General features: G+C 44.0%; 1 protein-coding gene across 1 annotated transcript in view; it reads left to right on the top strand.

The window, feature by feature from the left end:
• WWOX (WW domain containing oxidoreductase) overlaps positions 1–24,411 on the top strand; it is a 1,431,301-nt gene that overhangs the window by 2,778 nt on the left and 1,404,112 nt on the right. Inside the window, exons 2-4 of the mRNA XM_029608165.1 lie at positions 8,941–9,005; positions 18,180–18,237; positions 20,698–20,876. Of these exons, the coding sequence (XP_029464025.1) occupies positions 8,941–9,005; positions 18,180–18,237; positions 20,698–20,876 (302 nt within the window). The remainder of the gene's footprint in view (positions 1–8,940; positions 9,006–18,179; positions 18,238–20,697; positions 20,877–24,411) is intronic.

The raw sequence follows: 24,411 nt of genomic DNA, 5'->3' as shown, positions 1-24,411 counted from the left end.
TTTTTGTAACCAAGATGAGTCATCATCGTACAATGCTTTATGAATAAGCATAAGTATCTTATATTGTGATCTAAAAGCGATGGGAAGCCAATGTAATTGGTGCAAAATTGGAGAGATGTGTTCAAATTTTCTGCAATTTGATAGGGATCTAGCGGCAGCATTTTGAAGCAGTTAAAGTGGCTTAATTGTGGAAGCAGGCAATCCTGTTAAGATGGAGTTGCAATAGTCTAATTTTGCAAAAATTAAGGCTTGTAGTACTGTTCTAAAGTCAGGAGGATGTAGTAACGGTTTCAATTTTCTTAGAACTTGAAGTTTATAGAAACCTTCTTTAATTAGATTTTTGATGTGGGCTTTGAAATTAAGTTCTTTATCTAAGGTAATTCCAAGGTCCTTAACTGACGTGGATAATCTATAATTCGAGAGTACTGATGGATCTATAGGTTGAGGTGTTAACTTTTTGGAGAGAAGAAGAAACTCTGTTTTGATATGATTGAGTGAAAGTGCCATTTGAAAAAAGATATTATTGATATCATAAATATATAGTTCCCATTGTGACAATGTACTGTGGATGTTGTCTTTGATGGGTAACAAAATTTGGACATCATCCGCATAAAGGAAATATGAGAGTCCTAATTTATTTAGATAGTGACATAATGGAAGCATGTAAATGTTGAAAAGGGTGGGAGAAAGGGATGAACCTTGAGGGACACCTAGTGGGAGAGGAGAGAGATCCGAAGTATTGCACCATACTTTGAAGGAGCGATTAGATAGAAAAGACTGAAACCATTTCAGACCATTTATACCAATCTCAACTAATCTATGGAGAAGTAACTTATGGTCGACTGAGTCAAATGCAGCAGAGATGTCTAAAAGAATCAAGATAAAAGAGATTCCCTTATCGAAACCATGAAGAATATTATCCAGCAGAGTAGCTAAAAGTGTTTCAGTGCTATGTCCTTTTTTGAAGCCATGTTGGGCCGGAAGTAGATTATTATTATTGTCTAAGAATTCCGTAAGTTGTAAATTAACTATTTTTTCTATCATTTTACTAAGGAAAGGTAAAATGGAAATGGGTCTGTAATTTGCTAAAATAGATGGGTCTAAATGTGGCTTTTTTAAAATTGGGTTAACAACTGCACATTTGAGTGAATCTGGGAGAAAACCTTGAGCAAGAGACAGGTTAACTATATCAGTGATATGCCTAGCTAAACAGTTTGGAATTAGCTTTAGGGATTTAATAGGGATAGGATCAAGTGGGTGTGCAGCCGGGTGTCATTTTATGGAGGATGGACTCTACTTCAGAGGGGGCAATGGTCTCCCAATGTGATCAATCAGAAGTAATGGAAGATGTGTGTGAAGACAAATCAGAAATACAAGTGAAATTTATTGTGTCAAGCTTCGATATTTTGTCATTAAGATAGTTTGAAAATTCATGGCAAGATATCGAAGGTTTATCAGTTTGAAAGTCGTGATTAATGGGGAGAGTTAAATTAGATACATATTCAAAAAGTATTTTTGGATTGTATTGATATTCATGAATTCTTTTAGAGTAAAAATCTCTCTTGGCCGTATTGATGTCAGTCGAATAGATGTAGAGTAGTGTTTTGTATCTATCTAGAAGTTGACTTGAGGGATTTTTTTCTCCAGGCTTTCTCAGCATGTGTGATGTTGTCAGAGACCATGGTGCCCCTTACAGCTGCATTTCTAAAGCTGGGTGAGCCCTGTACCTGGCTCATTACAGTCCACAAGCCAGGATCCGTTGGCGCCTCCCCAATACCCCTTGCATGCCCTTTGCTCTCCTCTTATCATTCCCCATTCTTTCTGATTCCCAGTCCTGGAAGGCAAGTAATCAAGTCCTTACGGCATTTGGGTGGCAGAGTATTCACTCCAACATATTGTATATGTAAGAGGACCCCCAAATCTATCTCTCACTAGCAGTGTTTGCCCTTGTGGAATAGTATTTGTGGCTTCAGTGGGTCATCCTGCCAGCAGTGTGAGTCAGAGGTCTCCATCCAGACCCTGCCCCCTGTGTGTAAAGTCAGTGTGTGACTTCCCATGGGGAGAGGTCTGTGTGTTGAGAATCAGCCTCAGCACAGGGCTGAGGGAGCAGGTGTCTAAGACAGGGTTGGGGCTGTCTCCCCACGGTGACAGGGCCTGGGAGAAGAGGGTACAGGGTTCCAGGAAGGGAGCGTCCAAAGAGAGTTGTTCCTGAGAAAGTATCAGATTTTGAGGAGACCTGAGAGAGAGCAGGGGATGCTGCAGAGTTGTGGATGGAGGGGACCAGGGGGGGGCCCTCAAGGTCTGGCTGGGAAAATCCACACCGCATTGGCTGATAAACCAGTTCAGCCAGAAGCTCACCAAAGAGGAAGGAGAGAGGAACTGAGACGATCTGCAGTACCCAAAAGGTACAGGGAGGGCCCAGAGCAGAAGGGTACCTGTCGAGAAGAGCTTACCTTTGTGGTGAGGTGTGAAAGAAACTGAGATTTGTGTGTTTGTATTTGAGTACAGTGTACGATTGGGCTTTGATTAAATTTTTGCCTCCAGTTCACTGTAAAACTGTTTTATTTTTGAATAACAGCTGGAGGGAAGAATGATTTTTGGTGTGACTGACTGGTGTGCAGCAGAGCCCCATAGAGAGAGAAAACCCTAAGGGCCTTGAAGAGACTTACTTTTTCCCCCCTGTCTGGGAGCCCCACCAGGTCATGGGGCGTTGCGTGGTCTGTGCCCAAGAGTTGACTGGTTACACATAGGTTCTCAATCTCAACCAAAAGATCAAAGCTTATTATGCTAGCGTTAGTCCATGCTTCACATGGGCCGTCAGAGTTTCTAGGTGTATCCCTGCTGTGAAATCTGCTGATTTGCTGGACTCAAAATATTCATGGGATGGAGGCTCCAGCAGAAGGCAATGGCAGAAAATGGCCAAGATTTAGAGGTGATGGAAATCCTAGATACAGGACTGTAGGGATTTGACAATTCCTTCAAGGATTACTTGCCAGGGACTGCTCCCACCATATAATCCTGTTCTCGAACAATTTGTTTTGGGGGTGCTAGGAGTGTTTCTTGCCTGAGGAGTGTACTCTAGTCTCTCACATGTTCCTCTAGTCCCGGCCCCCACACTTGGGTGCGGTTCTCTCTATTTTTTTCTCCTTGCTGCTGCTCCCGTGCCTCAGCCTGGGGTGGAAAATGCATCCTCCTCCACTGTGATCCTGGCTGAAGATACTTGCGTCGCCTCTCAGGCCCCAGTTGGGGGTGTTCCTCTTTGCCATGCTATTTTTTGCTAAGCAGCGGGGCTTGGGGGGGGGGGGGGGGGGGAGGAGGCGGTTTTCTGTGGCTTTCTCGGTTATGCTGCTTCTGGGTCCCAGCTGCTGTGGAGGTGCTCCCTGCACCCCCGGCTCCGATGGCTGCTTCCTCCTCTCAGCTGGCCTCATTCCATCCACACTTGCCGCCCCCCCCCCCTCCCCCAAGACTCTCAAAACCTCCTGGTGGTCCAGCGGGGATCCTGGGAGCGATCCGCCACTCCTGGGCCGTAGTCTGCCACTAACCTTTAGCCCCTACCATGTGACAGGGGCTACTGGTGCCATTGGCCGGCTCTTGTCATATGGCAGGGTTTTTTGAGAGTCTTGGGGGGGTGGGGGAGGGCTAGGGAGGATGGCAGGGTTATTTTATTTAAATTTGGGGGAGCAGTGGCATGTAGGCCCCAACCCTGGAGTCTGGGCTGGGGGGAATGGCGCAAGGCAGAAGGTGCCTAATCCCTTTGCACTGGCCCTGTGTTGTTCGGTTTGCCATTTCGTTTTAGAATTTCGTGTAATGTGCCTTAAGAAATCTGAAATGTAATAGCTTATATATATTTTTTTCTTTTTCCCTCTCTCTCTTAAATTCTCTCCCTGGGCAACATGCCCCAGTCAGTTCATTTACACAGTCACAGCACATCCCTTATTTATTTTTCTGTACCAACACTACATATGCTCCGAGGGACTAGCGGAGAATTTGACTGTCTCTTTCCTTTGGCTCTCCTGCAGCAACTGCTCAGATTCCCGTTGAAGGTTTCCCAGTCTCCCGCCCACTTGCTGATGTGAGAATCTGCTCCCATCCTACATTCATCCTGGCGCCCCTTCCTTCACTTAGCATGACAAACTGCAACTCAGGAAGCTCTTCTGCTTGCTGCCTGGGCCTTTCTATTACACCATCAGTTCTTCAGGGAGGGAATTAGCGCATCTGCTAAACTGTGGTTCCCTAATATAAGAACTGCCATACTGGGTCAGACCGAGGGTTCAACAGTGGCCAATCCTGGTCACAAGCCCCTGGCTGGATCCCAAATAATAGAGAGGTCATAATAATTCTTAACATTGTTTGCTTTATTGACAGCTGCTGCACTCTGAGCGGAGGATTTCAAAGTATTGTCCACTATGATGCCTAGATCCTTTTTCTGGGTGGTAACTCAATAAGGAATCTAAAATTGTTTAACTACAGTTTTGGGTTACTTTTCCCCATGTGCATCTCTTTGCACTTGTCCACATTAAATTTACTTTGCCATTTGGATGCCCACTCTTCCATTCTCACAAGATCTGCCTGCAATTTTTCACAGTTTGCTTGTGATTTAAAAACTCTGAATAATTTTGTTGTCTGCAAATTAAATTATCTTACTCATTGTTCCCAGGGCCGGCAGAAATACTAGGTGAGCTAGGCCTGGGGCCTATGGCATCGAAAATTAGGGGGTGCCAACACTGCTCACGAGCCAATGAGGCAGGGTGAGGTGGCAGAAATTTGAAGCGTCAAAAAGTGCCCCTTCAAATTTCTGCCCTGCCCCCGCCTCACCCTGCCTTCCCCCTCCCACTCCCTCCCCTTCCCTCACTCTCACCTCCCCCCTCTTTCTCCCTCTCACTCCCTCCCCTTCCCTCACTCTCAACTCCCCCCTCATTCTCCCTCCCCTTCCCTCACTCACCTCCCCCCTCATTCTTCCTCCCACTCCCTCACTCTCACCTCCCCCCTCTTTTTCCCTCCCCTTCCCTCACTCTCACCTCCCCCCTCATACTCCCTCCCCCTTCATACTCCCACCCCTCACTCTCACCTCCCCCTCATTCTACCTCTCACTCCCTACCCTCTCTCAATCCTATCCCTCACTCTCGTCCCCTCCCTCACTCTCATCCCCACCCCCTTCCCTCTCCCTCTTCAGTGCGGCCCGCTAATGGAGACGGGAGGTCTCCGGGGATCCCTCCCCAGCGAGCACCTCAGCTGCTCCTTCCCGCCGCTGCATTTCCTCCTGCTATCGCTGCCGTTCCTCCCACCTATTGTAGCTCGGCCCGCCTGATATCGTCGCAGCTGCTCTGCCGCAGCTGCTCCTCGCAGCGTCATCTTAGCTCCGTTCTGACCGACGTGCTCTCCCGCCCACGCATGCGCGGTAGAGCTGCTCTCTACTACGCATTTGCGGGCGTGGGTCAGAACCCATTTATAAGGTAGATTAAACACATGTCCCAGTACAGATCCCTGAGGCACTCCACTGTTTACCTTTCTCCACTTAGAAAACTGACCATTTAGACTTTTCCCTGTTTCCCATCTTCTAACCAGTATGCAGTCCCCAGTACTACATTGCGTCCTATCTTATGACTATTTTCTCAGGAATCTCTTATGGGGCACTTTGTCAAATGCCTTCTGAAAATCCAAACATACTGTATACAGTGGCTGGCCCCAAGTCTACCTGGTTAATCGCAGTTTGTGGACTTTTCTTCCTGGAACTTGTTCAAACTTTTTTTAAACCCAGTTATGCTAACTGCCTTTATCACATACTGCGGCAAAGAATTTCAGAGCTTAATTGTGCGTTGAGTAAAAAAAGAATTTTATCCAATTTGTTTAGAATGTGCTACTAACAACTTCATGGAGAGCCCCCATGACCTTGTATTTTTTTGAAATAGTGAACAGCTTATTTGCATTTACTTGTTCCAGTCCACACATGATTTCATAGACTTCTCTTACATCTTCCCTCAGCCGTCTCTTCTCCAAGCTGGAAAGCCCTAATCTCTTTAGCCTTTCTCCATAGGGGAGCTGTTCCATACCCTTTATTGATTTGGTTGCTCTTGTCTACCTTTTCTAGTTCAGCTATGTCTTTTTTTTTACGATGCAGCAACCAGAATTGCACATAGAACTTTAGATGTGGTCACACCATGGAAGGATACAGTGGAATTATATTCCTTTCCTTTTATCTATTCCTAACATTGTTTTGCTTTTTTTTTTTGACTGGTGCCGCACACAGAGCCGAGGATTTTAACATATTGTCTAAGTGGTAACTCCAGTAACTCCAGTAAAGTGCCAGTTCCCCTTCCCCTCCAGTAAAGTGCGGCCGCGTTTACCCCGCTCCTAACCCGCGTTCTACTCACTTTCCGGCTGCGTTAGCCCTTCCTGCGATCCACAACCCCCTTTAACCTACCCTTACTGCATCCTAAAATCCCCGGGCAACCCCTTCCGCACGCGGCATGTATATTGCATGCAAACGAGCGAATTAGCTATTCCCTAGCATCCAGTAACCCGCGCCCCGACTATCGCTATTTTACCCTGCCGTTTTGCCGTGCGTTTAACCTGCTAACTTACCGCCTACCCTTACCCCTGCGTTAGAGGCAGGGGTAAGGGTAGGCGGCAAGTTTTCCCGCAGCCCCCGCTCACCTGCTCTGGCCGCGTCCATGGATGCTGGTCTCCGGGGCAGCCCCAGTCCTCTCCCCTCCTCCCGAAGCAAAAAAAAAAGCGAAAAAAAAAAATTGCAAGAGAGAGAGGGGAGAGGACGGGCAATCCTACGCTCGGCGACTTACTTTTGCAGCCCCCCTCCTCCGGACATCGTGGCTTCCCCCGTGCCAGTTCCCCTTCCCCTCCTCCCAAAGCAGGGCGCGAAAAGCACGAAGCGACTTACTTTTGCAGCCCCCTCCGGACATCGGACGACCTCTCCTGCCTCCAGCTGCTCGCGAAGATGGACGCCTGCACGGCCGCTGAAGACGTGACGTCACGACGTTTGGCGTCATGGCATGTGACGTCACGTCCTCAGCGGCCGTGCAGGCGTCCATCTTCGCGAGCAGCTGGAGGCAGGAGAGGTCGTCCGATGTCCGGAGGGGCTGCAAAAAGTAAGTCGCTTTGTCGCTTTACACTGCCAGTCCCTTCTTCCCTCCTCCCGGAGCAAGGCTGCTTTTCGCGCCCTGCTTCGGGAGGAGGGAAGAAGGGACTGGCAGTGTAAAGCGACCTCTCCTGGCAATCCCGACTTCCTGGTATCTGTCATTTGAAATGACAGATACCAGCGTGGCCGTGAAGCGTTAGGCCCGCGCACCCAGGATACTGTATAGGCGCTCTATCCAGTAAAATGGGTTGCGCGGGCCTAACGCTTCACGGACGCTTCTTAGACGCAGCTTGCATTTGCAAGCTATTTACATACAGGATCGAGCGGTAGGTGAGCTGCACTGTGCGTGCAGCAACCGCGGGTGCGCCGGGCACTAACGCAGCTCTTCCTACCGCTCGTTACTGGATAGACCTGATTGTGGGTTACTTTTCTCTATTTGCATCACTTTGCACATGTCCACATTAAATTTCATCTGCCATTTGGATACTCGGTCTCTCTCACGGTCCTCCTGTAATTTCTCACTAGCCATTTGTGATTTAACAACTTGGAATAATTTGGTGTTGTCTGTAGATTTGATCTTCTCACTTGTTCCCTTTTCCAGATCATTTGTATTTGTTAAAAAGCACTGATTCTGGTGTATATTCCTGGGGCATTCCACTTTCCTCCATTGAGAAAATTGACTATTTAGGCTTACTCTATTTCTTATCTTTTAACCAGTTCACAATCCACAAAAGAGCATTGCCTCCTGTCCCATGCCAGTAGCCTCTCTCTGGCTTGCTTAAATGTTGGCTTGTCCTGTTGATGTCCGATCCTCACTCAGGCTGCTCCCATGCGACCATGACTCCAGGAGACACATGGCCCCAAATCATTTTACATACATTGCACTCTAGTAACACACTTCCAGTGATAGTTTGTGTGTCAGAATCTTCTGTTACTGACTGCTGCTGCTATGTTTGCCTCTTCCTGTAGTTGATGCCCCTACATTTAACCCAGTACTCTAAATCTTGCTTTAGCTTAATCAATATACTGTTTTATATATTCCCCTCTTTCTCTGTACTCCCTCTCTTTCTGGTACTTGTGTACTCTTTCAGTGCACTACCAGCAGACTGGTCTCTATATTCACCCGGGTACTGGCTCATGCCTACTCACAACTATGCATTGGCTTCACATCTTATATTGTTGTGGGAATGTGCTCATTTCTCTGGCATTGGCCTTGAGTAGTCCATCTCCATTGCCTATTGGTTTGTTGGCCTGGGAGGGGGCTGACTGCCAATCAGTTTCCTTTGTTTTAGACCCAGGCCTTGCCTATTGACCTCTGGAGGCACAAGTAAGTGAGCTGCATTGAGCTTGCCTCAGCATTAAATCTTATGGGAGCTAATGGTCATTGAAGGACAGATAATTTTGAAGGCTGTTGATGATTTATTTTTGCAGCCATTTACAGTTGTCTGTAGCAGTTGATATCATGGGAAATCTGAGAATCAAAGATGTATAACTTACATTGACTCCGTGTTGTACTGAGTCACAAGTTTTTATAAAATTGTTTCTGTTTCAGAGTTGATGTATGAGATAATTGCATAGACAGGCATGGTGTAGAAACCTCAACAAAAAATAAAAAAAAATGAAAGTGCAGAATATATCGTGATGTGAGAAGTGCCATCTGTTGAAACGTTGGCCATTTGTCTGCCAAATGTTAGAAGTTAATTAGATGTTTCTGTTTGGAAAACATGGTAATGTGTACATGATGTGGTAATAGCATGTATTTCTGATGTTGGTAAGAAGCTCCGATAATAGGGCGTTTCTTGCTGCACTGTTTTATGTAACCTTAGTTTCTCCTTTTCTTTGAACAGCCATATTGAAGAGAAAACCCAGTGGGAGCATCCCAAAACTGGCAAAAGAAAACGGGTGGTAGGAGGTTGGTATCGTCCGTCTTTTCTGTGTTATAAAAAATGATCGGAAATAGGGAAGGACTAAAGCTTTAGGCCATAGTTTCATTTGGCAGGTTAGGCATCATGTGACTTGGTAACAAATCTCAGCAAAGTTGTTGCCTGACTCGGTAAAGAATCTGCTTGCGATCCTTTTCTTTATGAACGCAATATAAAAAGAAGCTAGGGAGGGCCTGAAGAGGAGGGGAAGCGGGAGGAGAGAAAGGGAACTGTAGAGATTGACAGACCTTCACTCTTAATTGCTTTGTTTTATTATTAGTGTCTTTTGTTTTTATGTATTTGAGCTATTTTATTGTAGCAATCTATCACTGTAGACTGCATTTAGCGTTCCTTATCATCCTACTAGACTAGGATTTCCCTCCTCCGCAGCTGACGGAAACAGAGGATACACCTTTTTGAGGACCTTACTCTGCTATAAAGGAGGTGTGGTCCTGGCCAATACCTGAGGGATCACCCAACACAACAGGGAATCACAATAAATCATACAACCCGTTTATTGTGATTCCCTGTTGCGTTGGGTGATGTGATTATTGGGGGATCTTTGATTTCTCTGAGTTTTGGGCCAGATTACAATACCTGAGGGAGACAGAGACTACTGGATTAGGGTGCTTACTGGAGACCAAGGGAAAGACAAAAGGGGGGATGACCTTGGCCAGGTCACTTTACCCTCCATTGCCTCAGGGACGAGCTAAGGGCCTGATATATTAAGCTGTTTTGAGGGAAGAGTGTTAGGTGAAGGTATTCTCTGCCAAAGTAGGAGAGGAATAGCAGGTGCTTAGTCTCGGCAGGCATGTGGAAGACTGGCATCGTGGTAGAAGGTCAGAATTTTGGAGGGAGAGCCCATAGCTCTTCCTGGAAATGCAGCACCTTAGAACTCATGAGTTGCAGGTGCCCGATGCTTAAGCCCTACCTGCTGGAATGCGTTGCCACTCGAGCTTCATGAAATCAATGATCACAAGCTTTAAAGGCATCTCTAAAAAAGACCATTTTAGGCAAAGGTTCTGCAAGCTACATTTGTGGAGGCAGTGGGGCCCGGGCCACTCAGTATGGGGTTCAGTAGGTTCCAGTTAGCCTGGATGGAAAAAGGCATTGCAATCTGGGCCCGGAATAGGTACAACCTGGAGAGGATATCCTTGAGGACTCAGACCTCAGAGGCCCCAAGAAGAGAATAGTCTCTCTTTTTTTTTTTTTTTTTTTGTTGTTTTTACCTACATGTGTCCCACTTCTGGTGGGAGGCTGTGGTCGGGGATATCGTTGGTGAGGCCAGGTGTATTCAGGCATCCTCGGACGTGGTGGAAGCTCATTACCATATTCCCATCTGAGGGTGTCGCCAGAGCTCAATAAGGCTCTGTGTATGGAGTGAGTATGCCCAGTCCAAGGGTGACTTGCAAACTAGCAACAGCTCCCTAACTTCCTCCAAGGTGGTAGTGGTGATTCCAGCATCCCTGCATACACAGGGCACTATGCTGTGCCCATATTTAGATGTCTGGCTTATAAGTGCCAAGGCAGCTCAGGGAATCATCAGGTATGCAGAATAATACCCCACCTCCTTTCCCTGTTAAGTTGGGATGTGAATAAAGTAGGATATCATTTGGATGCTAAAGGCCATGGGCAAGGGGCCCCTTAGGCCATTAACATGGGCATCCATGAAGGGCCATTTTGGGAATGGTCTTATGTGAAGGAATTTGCGTGGCTAAGGCATATCTGAGTGGCAGGCTCAGTTCTGCAGAAAAACAGATCTCTGCAGAGATCCTTATCTAGCAGTTTCTCAAGGTCCAGTTCCATCTTTCCTACCTGAGCTAGTATCAGCTTTTCATGGGAAGCAAAGACTCGTCCAACCCTCAGCAGCGGGGGCTGATAAGAAAAATTTAAAACCCACGATTAAATATACACTGGACTCCCTTGACATACCTAGCATTATAGAAGAACAGATGAGCTATTCTTGATTCTTGGTGCCCAAAAAGGAGTAGGTAGCCTCTAAGGCCACCGCACCAGATGGAGCAAGGAGGCAATACCACTGGCCTACCTATTATCAGGATAGCAGGTCCTGACAATACTCCGAACTCTCTCTGTAAGGGCACAAGCCTCATCCTGGGCAGAGGCACCTCTGTCTCGCTGGAAGAAATAGGCAAGGGAATGGCATGGTTATCCTTGTACTTCCTTAAATACTATAGATTGGTCACCCAGTCCAAATCAGTCACTCCCTTTGAGGCAGGGATTGGTCAGATAGTCCTGTCATCCCCTGTTCCAATTAAGGGGAAGCTATGGTAAATCCCAAACGTAATACCTGGTCTTGCAGGATGATAAGAAAGGTAAAATTATAGTTATCTGATAATTTTCTTTCTTTGAATGCTGCTAGACCAGTCAGGATCGCACCCAAGAAGACAAGGGCAAGGAGGTTCTGGGGGACTAAGGGTATCATGTGAGACACGCCTGCAGTGCCCTCCTGCTGCCTATATCTATATCCTGCGATCACTGGGTTGGGTGATCAACTTAGCCAGGAGCCGACTGGTGCCCACCCAGTCTTTGGAGTTTTTAGGAGCTCTATTAGACACTCAATAGGGGAGAGTGTTCCTTAACTCTGACCGAATTGTCAAGCTACAAGAACAAGTGCGGGACTTATTGGCCAACCGTCTCCCCAGAGTGCGGGATTATTTGTGGGTTCTCTGCTCGATGACTTCCACCCTGGAGCTGGTGCCCTGGGCCTTTGCTCATATGTGTCCTTTACAGTCAGCGTTGTTTTCGAGTTGGAATCCAGTCTCTGAACAGTTTCAGTTACGCTCCAGTTTTGATTGGTGGCTTATCTCGGATAACTTATCCTGAGGAGTTCCCCTGGAGGTGCCTGAATGGACAGTGGTGACCACGGTCGCCAGCCTCTCCGGTTGGGGAGCGGTTTGCCTGAGGAAGTCGGTGCAGGGACAATGGTCCCAGGAAGAATCTCAGTAGTCGGTCAATCATCTGGAAACCAGGGCAGTGTGGTTAGCGTTGCAAGCGTTCTGCCCTCTCCTCCAGGGGAAGTCAGAATTCTTTCTGACAATGTGACTACGGTGACATATCAATCGCCAAGGGGGAACCAAGAGCCAGCCAGTAGCCATGGAAGCCTGGCAGCTGATCAGCTGGGCAGAGAAGCATTTAGTAAGTATTGCAGTGTATCCTATAGTAGGAGTTGACAAAGTTCAGGCGGACTTTCTCAGTCGGCACCCCCTTGATCCCAGGGTATGGGAGCTTGCAGACGAAGCTTTCCAGCTCATATGCGACATGTGGGGTGTACCCCGCCTGGATCTCATGGCAACATTTCAGAACGCCAAGGCTCCGCACTTCTTCGGTTGGTGCAGAGTAACAGGAGCAGAAGGGGTAGATGCCCTGGTGCTGCCCTGGCCGACCGACGTGCTGCTGTACGTCTTCCCTCCTTGAACGCTGGTAGGCAAAGTGCTCAGGAGAGTGGAGATACACCCAGCAGAAGTCATCCTCGTAGCTCCAGAGTGGCTGAGACGGCCTTGGTTTGCGGACCTGGTCAGTCTGGCAGTGGCGGGTCCCCTGCGGTTGCCACTGCTACCGGACCTTCTCCATCAAGGACCCGTGGAAGGTTGGAAGAGGTCGATCACTTTTGTCTAGTGGCATGGCTTTTGAGAGGCGCCGCCTGAGGAGCAAAGTGTATTCGAATGCTGTGGTGGCAACACTTCTCCGGTCGCACAAGACATCCACATGTGTTCATGTGGAGAATCTTTGAATCTTGGTGCATGGACTGGGCGATTGTTCCTACTCGGTCTTTGGTGTCTGATAGTATAATTTTCTTTCAATCTGGACTCGCCAAGGGCTTATCGTGTAGTTCCCTGAGGGTTCAGGTGGCAGCTCTTGGTTGTTTGCGTGGTTCCATTCAATGCTGATGTGGCTCGTTTCCTAAAGGGGGCAAAACATTTACGTCCCCCGATCAGGCACCCTTTTCCTTCTTGGAATCTGAACTTAGTTCTCTCAGCTCTGTGTATGGCACCCTTTGAGCCTCTGAAAATGGCTACAATAAAAGATTTCACGTTAAAGGTGATTTTCCTTATCGTTATCACATCTGCTCACAGGGTATCGGAGCTCCAGGCTCTATCCTGTAGGGAGCCGTTTCTGAGAATTTCGGATTCTGGTGTGTCCTTGCAGACAGTTCCCTCCTTTTTTCCGAAGGTGGTATCTGCTTTTCTCGTGAATCAGTCAGTGGAGTTTCCGCCGTTTCCCGTTTTGGACCGGTCAGACGCTATGTCTAAAGACTTGCGGAAGCTGGTTGTTCATCGGGCGTTGTTGCATTATCTGGAAGTTACTAACGCGTTTCATGACAGACCATCTTTTTGTGCTGTGGGCTGGTCCGAAACGAGGAAATACGGCATCTAAAGCTACGATTTCGCGCTGGTTGAAAGAGGCTATAGGCTCGGCATATTTGCTGCGTGGTAAGCCTGTACCGTTTGGTCTTCGGGCTTATTCTACCCGTTTGCAGGCGGCTTCTTGGGCAGAGTGTCAAATGGTCTCACTGCAGGAGATCTGCAGGGCAGCGACTTGGAAGTCTTTGCATATCTTTGCCAGACACTACAGACTGGATGTTCAGGCACCGGGTGAAGGAGGCTTTGGAGAAGCAGTGCTTAGAGCGGGTCTCTCCAGATCCCTTCTCAGGTAAGAAAGCTCTGGTACATCCCAGGAGTCTGAACTGATCCGGATACGTACAGGGAAAGGAAAATGAGTTTCTTACCTGATAATTTTCGTTCCTGTAGTACCACGGATCAGTCCAGAGTCTTGCCCGGGGAACACATGGAAGTAAGGGAGAGTCCTCTGTTATTGATTGATTTTGTTTTCAGATCTACAGAAATTGGATTGACCGTCCTCAAGTGGTTCTACAGGTTCAGTTCCTAGGAGGGTTAAGTGAACCGATTATTTCTTTTTCTGGTTGAAGGGTTATTGTACATAGTTATGGTGGTTTTTTGAGAGCCATTCTGCTTTGACATTGAGTAATACTGCCGGACTGTAGGTGGCACCATCCTATATAAGGCAGAGTTTTGTTTTGAAAACTTCTGTTTCCATCTGCTGGGGAGGGGAGGCAAAACCCAGGAGTCTGGACTGATCCGTGGTACTACAGGAAGGAAAATTATCAGGTAAGAAACTAATTTTCCTTCCTCTGTCTTGGTCAGCTGTAGAGGAGAGAAATCCCATCTAGCAGGATTCAAGAAAGAAAATTGCCAGGTAAGTATAATTTCACCTTATTTATTTATTTAACGTGTTTTGTATACCGTCATTCGGTTGTGCCATCAGAACGGTTTACAGAGACAAGCAACAGGTTGTATAAACATAGTCACATTATCTTATCGTATAATCATCGTCATAGTATAAATATGTAGTCTGAGTTCATTACATATAACAGTTCTTCCTTGTACGGCTCATTATATACAGCTAAGTTATTGCAGGGGGATTAACAATTTAAATTAACAATTTAAAGAATCTTTATATGAATTAATATATACAATCTGAGGTCGTTAGGGTGATCCATTTTAAGAGTTCTTTGGTAGAGCTGTGGATGTAGCTTTCTTCCTGTTGTTGGGTTGTATGTGTGCTTGATAGGCTGCTTGGTTGAGAGAATTTGAGTAGGCTCTGGTGAAAAGCCAGGTTTTCAAAACTTTTTTTTTTTTTTGAACATTTTAACACTTGATTAAGTTCTTATTCCAATTGGTAATGAGTTCCATAGTGTGAGGCTGGCAATGGATATGGCTCTCTCTCGTGTTGTGTTTAGTCGAGTGATTTCTTGCGTGAGGGATTTTGAGGAGGCCTTTATTCTTTGAGCGTAGGTTCCATTTTGGAGTGTATTCTGGTGGATTTGCTTAGCCAATTGATTTGTTGTCCTATGATTATTTTATGCAGGATTGTTAGTATTTTGTATTCTATTCAGTATTTTATTGGTATCCAGTGTAATGTGATTAGTATTGGAGTGCTGTGTTAATGTTTTTTTGATCCTGTCAGAATTCTGGCGGCTGTGTTCTGTAGGATTTGTAGCGGACGGATTGTAGTGAAAGGTAGTCCAAGAAGTAGGGTGTTGCGGTAGTCTAGGTTGGAGAAAATTAGTAGTTGGAGGACTGTTCTGAAATCATCTTGTGTGAGGAATGGTTTAAGACGTCTGAGTGTCAGTTTATGATATCCTTCCTTTATCTTGTTGGTTATATGGATTTTGAAAGATAGCCCTTTGTCAATGGTGATTCCTAGATTTCACGTATGAGTGACAGGTGAAATTACTGTTTTTGGGTTTTCAGTTAAGAGTGGCTTCATGAGGGTGGAGTTGTTTTTTCTGACTAGGATGATTAATTCAATTTTATCAATATTTATTATGTTTCAGGTCATTTAGTTGCTTTTTTATTTCCGAGAGATAGATAGCAGTTCTATCATAAGTATCTTCCAAAGTATTCTGTATAGCTTATAGAAAATAGGTTAGTCCGAGGCGTTCTAGTGTATGACACATTGGTAGAAGGTATATGTTGAAGAGAGTAGCTGATAGGGCGGATCCTTGTGGCACTCCTGGGTTGAGGTTTACTTTATTCGAGAGGTTGTTGTTGAACATTACTTTGAAATTTCTATGTGTTAGGTTTGAGTAGAACCATTTTAAAGTATTACCCATGATTCCTATTTCCGTTAGCATGTTAATTAGAATGGAGTGATTGACAGTGTTGAAAGCAGCCGATAGATCCAGGAGAATTAAAAGATAGCTTTGTCCTTTGTCAAATCCTCTGAGCACTGTGTCATTTAGTGAGAGCAGGAGAGATTCTGTACTTAAGTTTTTCCTGAAACCGAATCGAGAGGGGTGAAGAATGTTGTTTGTGTCGAGGTAGTCGGAGAGTTGGGATTGGACGATTTCTAAGATTTTGGCTATGAACGGTAAGTTTGATATAGGTCGGTAGTTGCTGTATGTTAGGTTGGTTTGTGTTTATTTTTACACTATTATTGTATTAAGCTTGTTTTTTTATTATTGATTTTGATTGTTTTCATTTTTTTGCTTTTAATGGTTTTTATTTGCTTTGAGCAGATTGTTTTTTTTCTGTTAAATGCAGAATATAAATATCTAAATTATTTTAGCTACCTTTGAGTGAGGAATACCTCTGCTTTTCTTACATTGTGTGCACTTAAGACTGTTTTTAATAAAAGTTTTTCCCACAAATATAAAACCATTTAGTAAGTTAGGCCCACAGTCCCTGTTTAGTGCAAGTGTCCATGCTGTGCCTTTTGGAGAAATCTTTTGTGAATAAGTTTCATATCTATATAGGTTCTGCAGTAATATGTTTCTTAGCTGTGTTCTTTTGCCCAGGAGTGCTCCAGGCAAGGGTTAATGCATTAGAAAGCAGCCGCATTAAAAGAGGAGGATAACAGGTGTTGGTCAGTATTTATTATAATGTTGACTTTGAAGGTATACACTTTGAACAACCACACAGGCAGGCATTTAACATAGAATCCTAGAACTTCATGGCAGAGAAAGAGCATACGGCCCACCCACTCTATCCAACCACATCTCCTGCTCAGCTTTATGGTCCTTTCCTCAGAGATCCTCTGTAGTTATCCCATGAATTCAAATACTGTTCTTGTCTCCATCAACCTCCATCGGGAGGTGGTTTCATGCATCCACTGCCCTTTTGGTAAAGTAATGTTTCCTTGGATGACTTCAGAGTCTACCCACTTTCATCTTCATCCCATGAGTCCTTGTTCCAGAACCTTCTTTCCATTGAAAGAGGCCTGCCTCTTTTGCATTGATACCTTGGAGGTGTTTAAATGTCTCTCGCATATCTCCTCTTCCCTGTATGTACCCGGATCAGTCCAGACAGCTGGGTTTTGCCTCCACTCCAGCAGATGGAGAGAAGTTTTTGACTGCCGCTGCCAGTTAAGTTGATATGCCACCTGCAGTCTGCCAGTATTTTTCTGTCTCCAGCAGATGGTGGAGATGCAAATCCCTACAGTCTGAGTTAAAAAAAAAAATATCAAGGAAACTAAAGAAGAGTAGGGAAGACCTTGGAGTTTTGAAATCTCTTCAGCCTCATGGGGGTTGTTAGGCGACAGTGTGCTTCGAGCGGGACTCTAAGGAAGCTTTGGTAGATCCCAGCTGTCTGGCCTGATCCGGGTACATACAGGGAAAGGAAAATTGGTTCTTACCTGCTAATTTTCGTTACTGTAGTACCACGGATCAGTCCAGACCCCGCCCATGTTAGGATACGGGGATTGGAGAATTGGAAAGTCCGGCTCGATCAGTGATTTGGTTTCAGGTTCTGGTCCCATGCAGGTCTGTTGTGCGGGCAAGAGTTCTACAAGGTTTTCTTCTTCCCTCTGCTCGTTTGGGGAGAAATTGTACATAGTGTGGTTTTTTTTCCTGTTCATGTGGCTTGGGTACCGTTCAATACTGCAGGTGGCACCTCAACTTAACTGGCAGCATCAGTCAAAACGTCTGTCTCCATCTGCTGGAGGGGAGGCAAAACCTAGCTGTCTGGATTGATCCGTGGTACTACAGGAATGAAAATTAGCAGGTAAGAACCAATTTTCCTTGAATTGCCTTTCCTGTAGGGTATACATGTTTAAATCATAATGTCTGTCTGTGCTCCCATTCTGTATTGAGAGTGGGTATATTGGATGGGCCATATAGTCTTTATCTACCTTGATTTCTTCTGGTTCTATGTTAAATGCCTGTGTGGTTGTTCAAAGTTTTTATTTATTTAACAGGCTTATATTTTGCAATTTCCATAATGTAAGTTCAGTGTGGATTACAGTTTTAAAATGTAATCAAAATACATAAAAATCATCCATTAAACAATTTTCAAAGCCAGCATTTTAATAAATACTGACAAAACCTGATATCCTCCTCCTCATCTAATAAGGCTACTTTCTAATGCGTTAACTCTTGTGTGGAGCATGCCTGACCAAAAGATCTTAAATCTATAACAAAAACCGTTGACTCTCTTAATAGCTATCCTGGCCCAGCTCTGTCTGGTTTATATCTTTTTGGAGGTGTGGGCTGCAGAATTGCACACAGTATCCCAAATGGAGTCTTAACCAGGGAATTAAACAGAGGCAATATTGCCTCCCTTTTTCTTATTGGCTATTTCTTTCCCAATGCTTCCTATAAACATGTCACATTTCTTCTTCACTAGATCTGCCATATGGATGGGAGCAAGAAACAGATGAAAATGGACACCTTTACTTTGTCGAGTATGTGACTGTATTTTTATAACTCTTGGTGGGGTAAAGGAAGAAGAGATAGCAGACCAATGAGAATTTGAAGTCAGGATATGGCTAAAGCAATGGCATAGGTTTGCCTTTTTAAAATTAATTTTTCACCATATTGTATTGAGAGTGGATGTACTGGTTATTTTCTTATACATAAGAAATGCCACACTGGGTCAGACCAAGGGTCCATCAAGCCCAGTATCCTGTTTCCAACAGTTGCCAATCCAAGTCACAAGTACCTGGCAATTACCCAAACATTAAATAGATTCCAACTACTATTCCTTATTGATTAAAAATAGTTTATGGACTTCTCTAGGAACTTATCCAAACCTTTTTTAAACCAAGTTACACTAACTGCTGTAGCCACATTCTCTGGCAATGAATTCCAGAGCTTAATTATGCATAAAGTGAAAGGATTTTCTCTGATTTGTTTTAAATGAGCTACTTGCTAACTTCCTGGAGTGCAGTTTGAGGCTTCGAATGGGTACAAGCAGCCCCTCTTTCTCCGTGGTCTGCAGCAATGTGGAGTGAAGTTTTCAGGGCCATAACTTCGGGGCCTGACAGAGAGAGTAGACACTGGCTTGAATTAGAGAGAGTAGCAGAATGACTCAAAGGGAGAAAGGATGGGACTGGGCCTGATGGGAGAGAAGGAGAGGACCCCCAGGAACCATATTGGACAGAGGGATAGAGGACCACCATGGTCCAGGAGGGAAGAAGAGAAGGATGACTGCCAGGGATCAAGGAGGAGGAAGGATGAGAAAATAGCCAGGTGTGGATATGACATTAAACACACAAGTTATTTAGGGGATACACAGACAAACATGGAGATCTCATTTGCCTTCTTCCCATTGAAAAGCAGGCTATTGTTTTTATTTTGACTATCATTTTCTGTATATGCTAGTAAGAATCATACAAGAAAACCAGTCTAAAAAGGGGGTCGTTTCAGAGAGGATACATTTCAAAACATTTTATGTGGATAAACATCTGTTAACCTAGGTAAAAAGGCCGTTTTGGAAATAACTGTTCCCCACCAGTGAAGGTAAAAGTCCCTGCATTATACTTTTTACCTGTGGGGGTGGAGTGGGAAAGGAGATGGCTAGGCTGGGGAGGGAAAGTACATGCAGAGGTTTAATTTTGAAATCCTTGTGCATATTTTCACACATACTTTGTAGCTGCTTCAAAACAGGTGCAAATTATGAAAGCACAAAAGTACTGGTTTTCCCCCCGTAGCTCGAATTTTCAGAAGGAAACTGCGCAGGCCATATCAAGTTGCCAACCTGGAATTTTTTTTTTTTTTTTTTTTTTTGAACCCTCTTCCTTTTCTCCATTACAGCTGGTTTGGAAGACGCTAAGGCCTCAACCTTCAATTATGAGGGCAATTTTTAAATAGCTTTGGAAATTGCCCTCCCTACATATTCAGTTTAGATCAAAGTTGTGTGCATTATAAAAGATTCTGGAATGCATCTGGCATGTGTAAACGTTAGAGAGACGTGTATGGGGGTCCGTGAAACCTTTAGAAGCTGAAAAGGGGTCTGTGTTCCCTGAAGCGTTGGGAACCCCTGGTCTATGAGGAGAGCATCCCAGCTGTACTGAACAAGCCCAAAAGGCTTGTCTTTGCTCAGCTGCAGTTCTTTCCACCTCCCACTAGAGGAAGCTGAATGTACATGAACTGGATTCCCTTAGCATTTGTAGCCATGTCCTCCTAGAATGAAGGAAAGTGTGTATATATATATATATTTTTTTCTTTTTCTTAAGAAAAGTCATCACACAGCAGAACAAGTCTCATTAACAGATTTTCTGTAGTTATTAACAAAGAAAAATCATATTAGGGGATACCTTTTTTAATGGATTAACTTAATCATAGGATAGTTACTGTTTTTTGAAAATTTGCCAGCATTGACTTGGGTACAAAAGTACCTGTGTAATTTGCTGCTAGGCAGCTTTAGTGCAAATTGCCTCCTGCAGGACTTCCAGAATTCATTCTTCATTAAAAATTGGGAATCTGGTCTTTTTGACTGTCAGACATTACAGTACAAAATATGAGAGGCAAAGTAATCACAATAAACCAAACGAAAATCAATAGTGCTACACCCAAAATAATATAACCCTTCATAAAATATAGAGGCAAATGTTTTTTAATTTTAAGAAATGTTCAGCTGTTTTCTTTAGTTTTATCTCATAGCTTTGATTTAGGTTTGAGAGAGCACTTGTACTTGTTTGCTTATTTATATATTTTTTTAATGTGTACCACTCTAACGATATTGCAGTACCTGGAGATTAGACTATGTGTCTATTTTCATGTATGCAAATCAAACTCAGTCCTCAGAGAAAGCAAAATAGGGGTATGAATTAATATATTGCTAAATTTTTCTGTTTATCTTCATCTTGATAAAATTAATAACAGTTCAAGTGGTTGATTTCATTTTTTTTTTTTCTAAATAGCCACTTAAATAAAAGGACCACATACCTGGACCCCAGGCTTGCGTTTACAGTCGATGACAACCCCTCAAAGCCTAGTACCAGACAGAAATATGATGGGAACACGACAGCGATAGACATACTCCAAGGCTGCGATCTTACTGGCAAAGTAGTCATAGTGACTGGAGCCAATTCCGGAATAGGTAGGTCCTTAAGTACTGGGATTCAATTCTTAATATTTCTTGTATGCCTACCTCTAATTTGAAAATGAGAACTTTTTTTTTTTTTTTTAGTATTTGTCTGCATGTTTTTTTTAATTTGGTAACTCAAGCCAAGAAAAATGGAAGGCTTTGAAAATGCATTTTTTTTTGCCGGATGTTTGGCACGGCAGCAGGTTGATAACCTAGTCCCTAAGTGTCTCGCGCTTTCTTGCGGTAGGAGAAAACACAGCGTTGTGCAAGGTAATTGAGCGTTCCCTGGAGAGCTGGAAGTCTGATGTTAAGGAACTTACTTGATGTTGTATGCAGAGGGGGCGGTGAGTGGAATTGAGGCAGCCTCTCCAAGCTTACCGTGCTTTGCTCTCACGCCACCAGAATGGCTAGTGGAAACAGCTGCTGAGTAATAGGAAACCTGCAAGGAAATAATGGCTCTTCATTTTCTTTCCTCTTCCACTTTCAGCTTTCTTTTTTTTAATTAGTAGAGCCAAAAGTTGTTTTTTCAGGACTTGAGAACTTATCCAAATGTGGACCATGCTTCTCGGCTTCTGTGTGGCAAAATTCCTGAGTCACAGAGATGGCCGAATGTCTGGGAACAGTGTTGTCCCGTGTCCGTTTTTGCCATGTGGTGAGGAAAAGGAATCTTGCTCTGGGGAAGGAGGGCTGGGCATTTGTTTCCATTCTGCACAGACTTAATCCTGTGTGCAAACTTGAAATTTGTGTGCAATAATGTTGTCATGGAGTCCTCATGCTCTTACCAATGTCCATTCAACAGCTTCCCAGCAAAATCTGAAACCTTGAGAGCAAAGTTTTATCCCACACAAGCTTTCACCGCCTGTGTGTTTCTTACCGGGTGTCTCATGCCTGCCCATTACTGCTCTGAATACAAGTATGGGTATGGCAAAGTGAAATAATTTAACATTATACCTTTTCAACCAGTGCTTCAACTAAATTGACTTAAAAGCTGACTGTAGCATGCTGAAATGCCGCCTCCTACACCAATATTTAACACTAGAGTGGAATATATTTATTTATGTAATCCAATCCAAGGTTTATATCCTGCCTTTCTGGTCCATCAAAGGGACCGTACAGTGCAGTTTCAGCAAATTAAAGCACATAATCAGATACTAGATACATGATTATATACATAATCAAATATCATGCATTACAAATACATAATGCAAATCAGTCTATAATAAAATCCATACATAATATAAATCAATATATTTCTAAAATTGTGCGTTAATAAGGCACAATAGAATGTAACACAATATTAAAAAAACTACCATATAATCTGATCAACGCGCCCCCTCTCATCAAGTAGCTGAACAGTCATTACCTTGCTGCTTACAACCTCTCAGCCAATTAGCTAACCCACCCTCTTATCTCCTTACTAAGTAAAACCCAAAACACATTTCAAAACTAATTTTTTCCTCCCGCTAAAGTCCACTCAGCTGAATCTTCAACTTCATGGCAAGGATCAGCATAGCTAGGCCCAAATTCACTTTTAATTCACTCTCGCTGCCTCTTAATGTCGACCTGCAGTGATGTCAGCGGGGGCAGAATTCATCAGGTCCAGCAGCTGAGGAGAATTATGTGATAGTTTGGGTCCAGTCTCCATAGAGTGGATCAAATTATCTAAAGCTTATGTGACTGATATATTAGAGCAGGGCCAGGCACCTGTGGTCTAATATATCAGTACCTTGAAGATACCCACTCCCAAAATCCTATGAGTTGCACCTGCATGCATTGCCTCCGTTACGTATAAATGCATCTCATGCATGCTTGCTGAGGACATCCTAACAACCCGACTAGGCCACAGCCCTTTTTTCCAGTCATTCTAATAATATACCCGGGGTGGGGGTGGCAAGTTCTTCTGTAACCATAGTATTGGGAGCTCACTTTTTTGCTTCCCTGGCAACACTCTTAACCTCGTCCTGCTCCTCGCCCTAGTTAAAATGGTTCCTTACGGGAAAACTTCTTGTGTCTGTGGAGAGGAATTAATTTTTATTTATTTTTTATCCTTAAGAACATTTATATCCGAGAATATAAGGGCAGTAAGGCCCACATGGCCTGCCCAATTTACTCCCTGTTGCAGTACCATAGGCTTCCCCTCTGGATCTCCAGCTTTCCCTTTACAATTGGGCTATAAGGGCAAAGATGAGCAGGTCAGCATAGTGGACTATTGAGTCAGCTGCTGTATGCCAGAGGGCATGCAGGCACTTTCAGTGAGCAGCCTGCTGCTAATAATTTCATTGTCACTAGGGGGCTCTGTAGCTCTTTAAAAGATTTCTTAACACTATACTGACAAAAAAAAGACATTTTTGTACACGGTTACCTTCATGTATTTTTTCCCTAAAGCACTCTGTCTTTTGTAACAAGTTTTATGTTTAATGCATAGTTCTAAATTTCATGTTGGACTTTTTTTTTTTTTTTTTATTGTTTGCAACATTTTCTTCAGCAACCTTGTTCCATGAAATCCGAGGTGGCCATGGTTCACTGTGTGTGAAAGTAGATTTGTATCACTTTCACCTCTGCTTGTAATCTGTTTGGATTTTTACCAATCCTCCTTACCCTCTCTACCTATCTATCTTCACCGTGAACTTTCACGGTGCTTGGTATTTCGGGACAGGTCTCGTGACTTTCGGCAGACCACTGCGATTTGTTCTGAAGAGTGCGAGCATTATGCCGCTACTTCTTGGTTGAGCTTGGAAGGTCACCAGCTTGACCTTGAAGCTGCTGCGGTTTGTACATGTCCAGCAAAAAAAAAAAAAAAAAAAAGTAGTCTAGCTCCTAAGTCCAAGGACAAGAGCATTGTCTGTGTAGCTGCTCACTTGGAGCTACGGATATAACTTTCATTTGGTTATGGCTTGTTACCATTCTAAGTTTGTTTGGAAAGTCGGAGTTTATTTAGATTTCTCTTGCTCTGAAACATAAATGTTGACCTTTGACAGTTGTATATTGAGATGCATTCCTGCGGTGCTTCATTTCCTTAAGGTTGCCTTACGCTTCCAGCCCTCTTTCTTATTTTTTTTTCCTTCCTTTAGTTATTTTCTCTCCCACCCACTTGTCAATAATATCTGAAAATTCCCCTTACCTTTCACTCTCTCTCTCTCTCTGTTAACTCTTTAAATGCAGGTTGTAAAGCTAATGAGATTTTTAAAGCAGTTGCATCTCTGGAACTGCTTATCCCACCAACCCATGCCAGATGCCACTGAAAGGCGAAACTTGCTGCCTTCCTATAGTATGTGGTATAGCCTGGGTGCGGCCGGAGGTTAAACTACTGTTAAATGTTTTTCTCAGAAACAAACTCCTAGAGTGATTAAGCTTCCTGTTTTGTCTCTGTTCTATCAATCAGTAATTACTTTAAGCAATAATTATGATGATATACGCTTATAGATCTTAGTATGTATATGGCATAGAATTCTTTTTAGTGTCAAACCATCTTTGTAAAAGCATTTAAGGTAAATGTGTTTTTTTTTTTTTCATCTGCTCTCTGTATTTTTTGATAGAATTAGTTTTG

Source organism: Rhinatrema bivittatum, chromosome 7 (assembly GCF_901001135.1).
Source record: "Rhinatrema bivittatum chromosome 7, aRhiBiv1.1, whole genome shotgun sequence".
In the NCBI taxonomy this organism is placed as follows: domain Eukaryota; kingdom Metazoa; phylum Chordata; class Amphibia; order Gymnophiona; family Rhinatrematidae; genus Rhinatrema; species Rhinatrema bivittatum.
The sequence above is the reverse complement of the archived record's forward strand: the minus strand, read 5'-3'. Positions and strand labels throughout refer to the sequence as shown.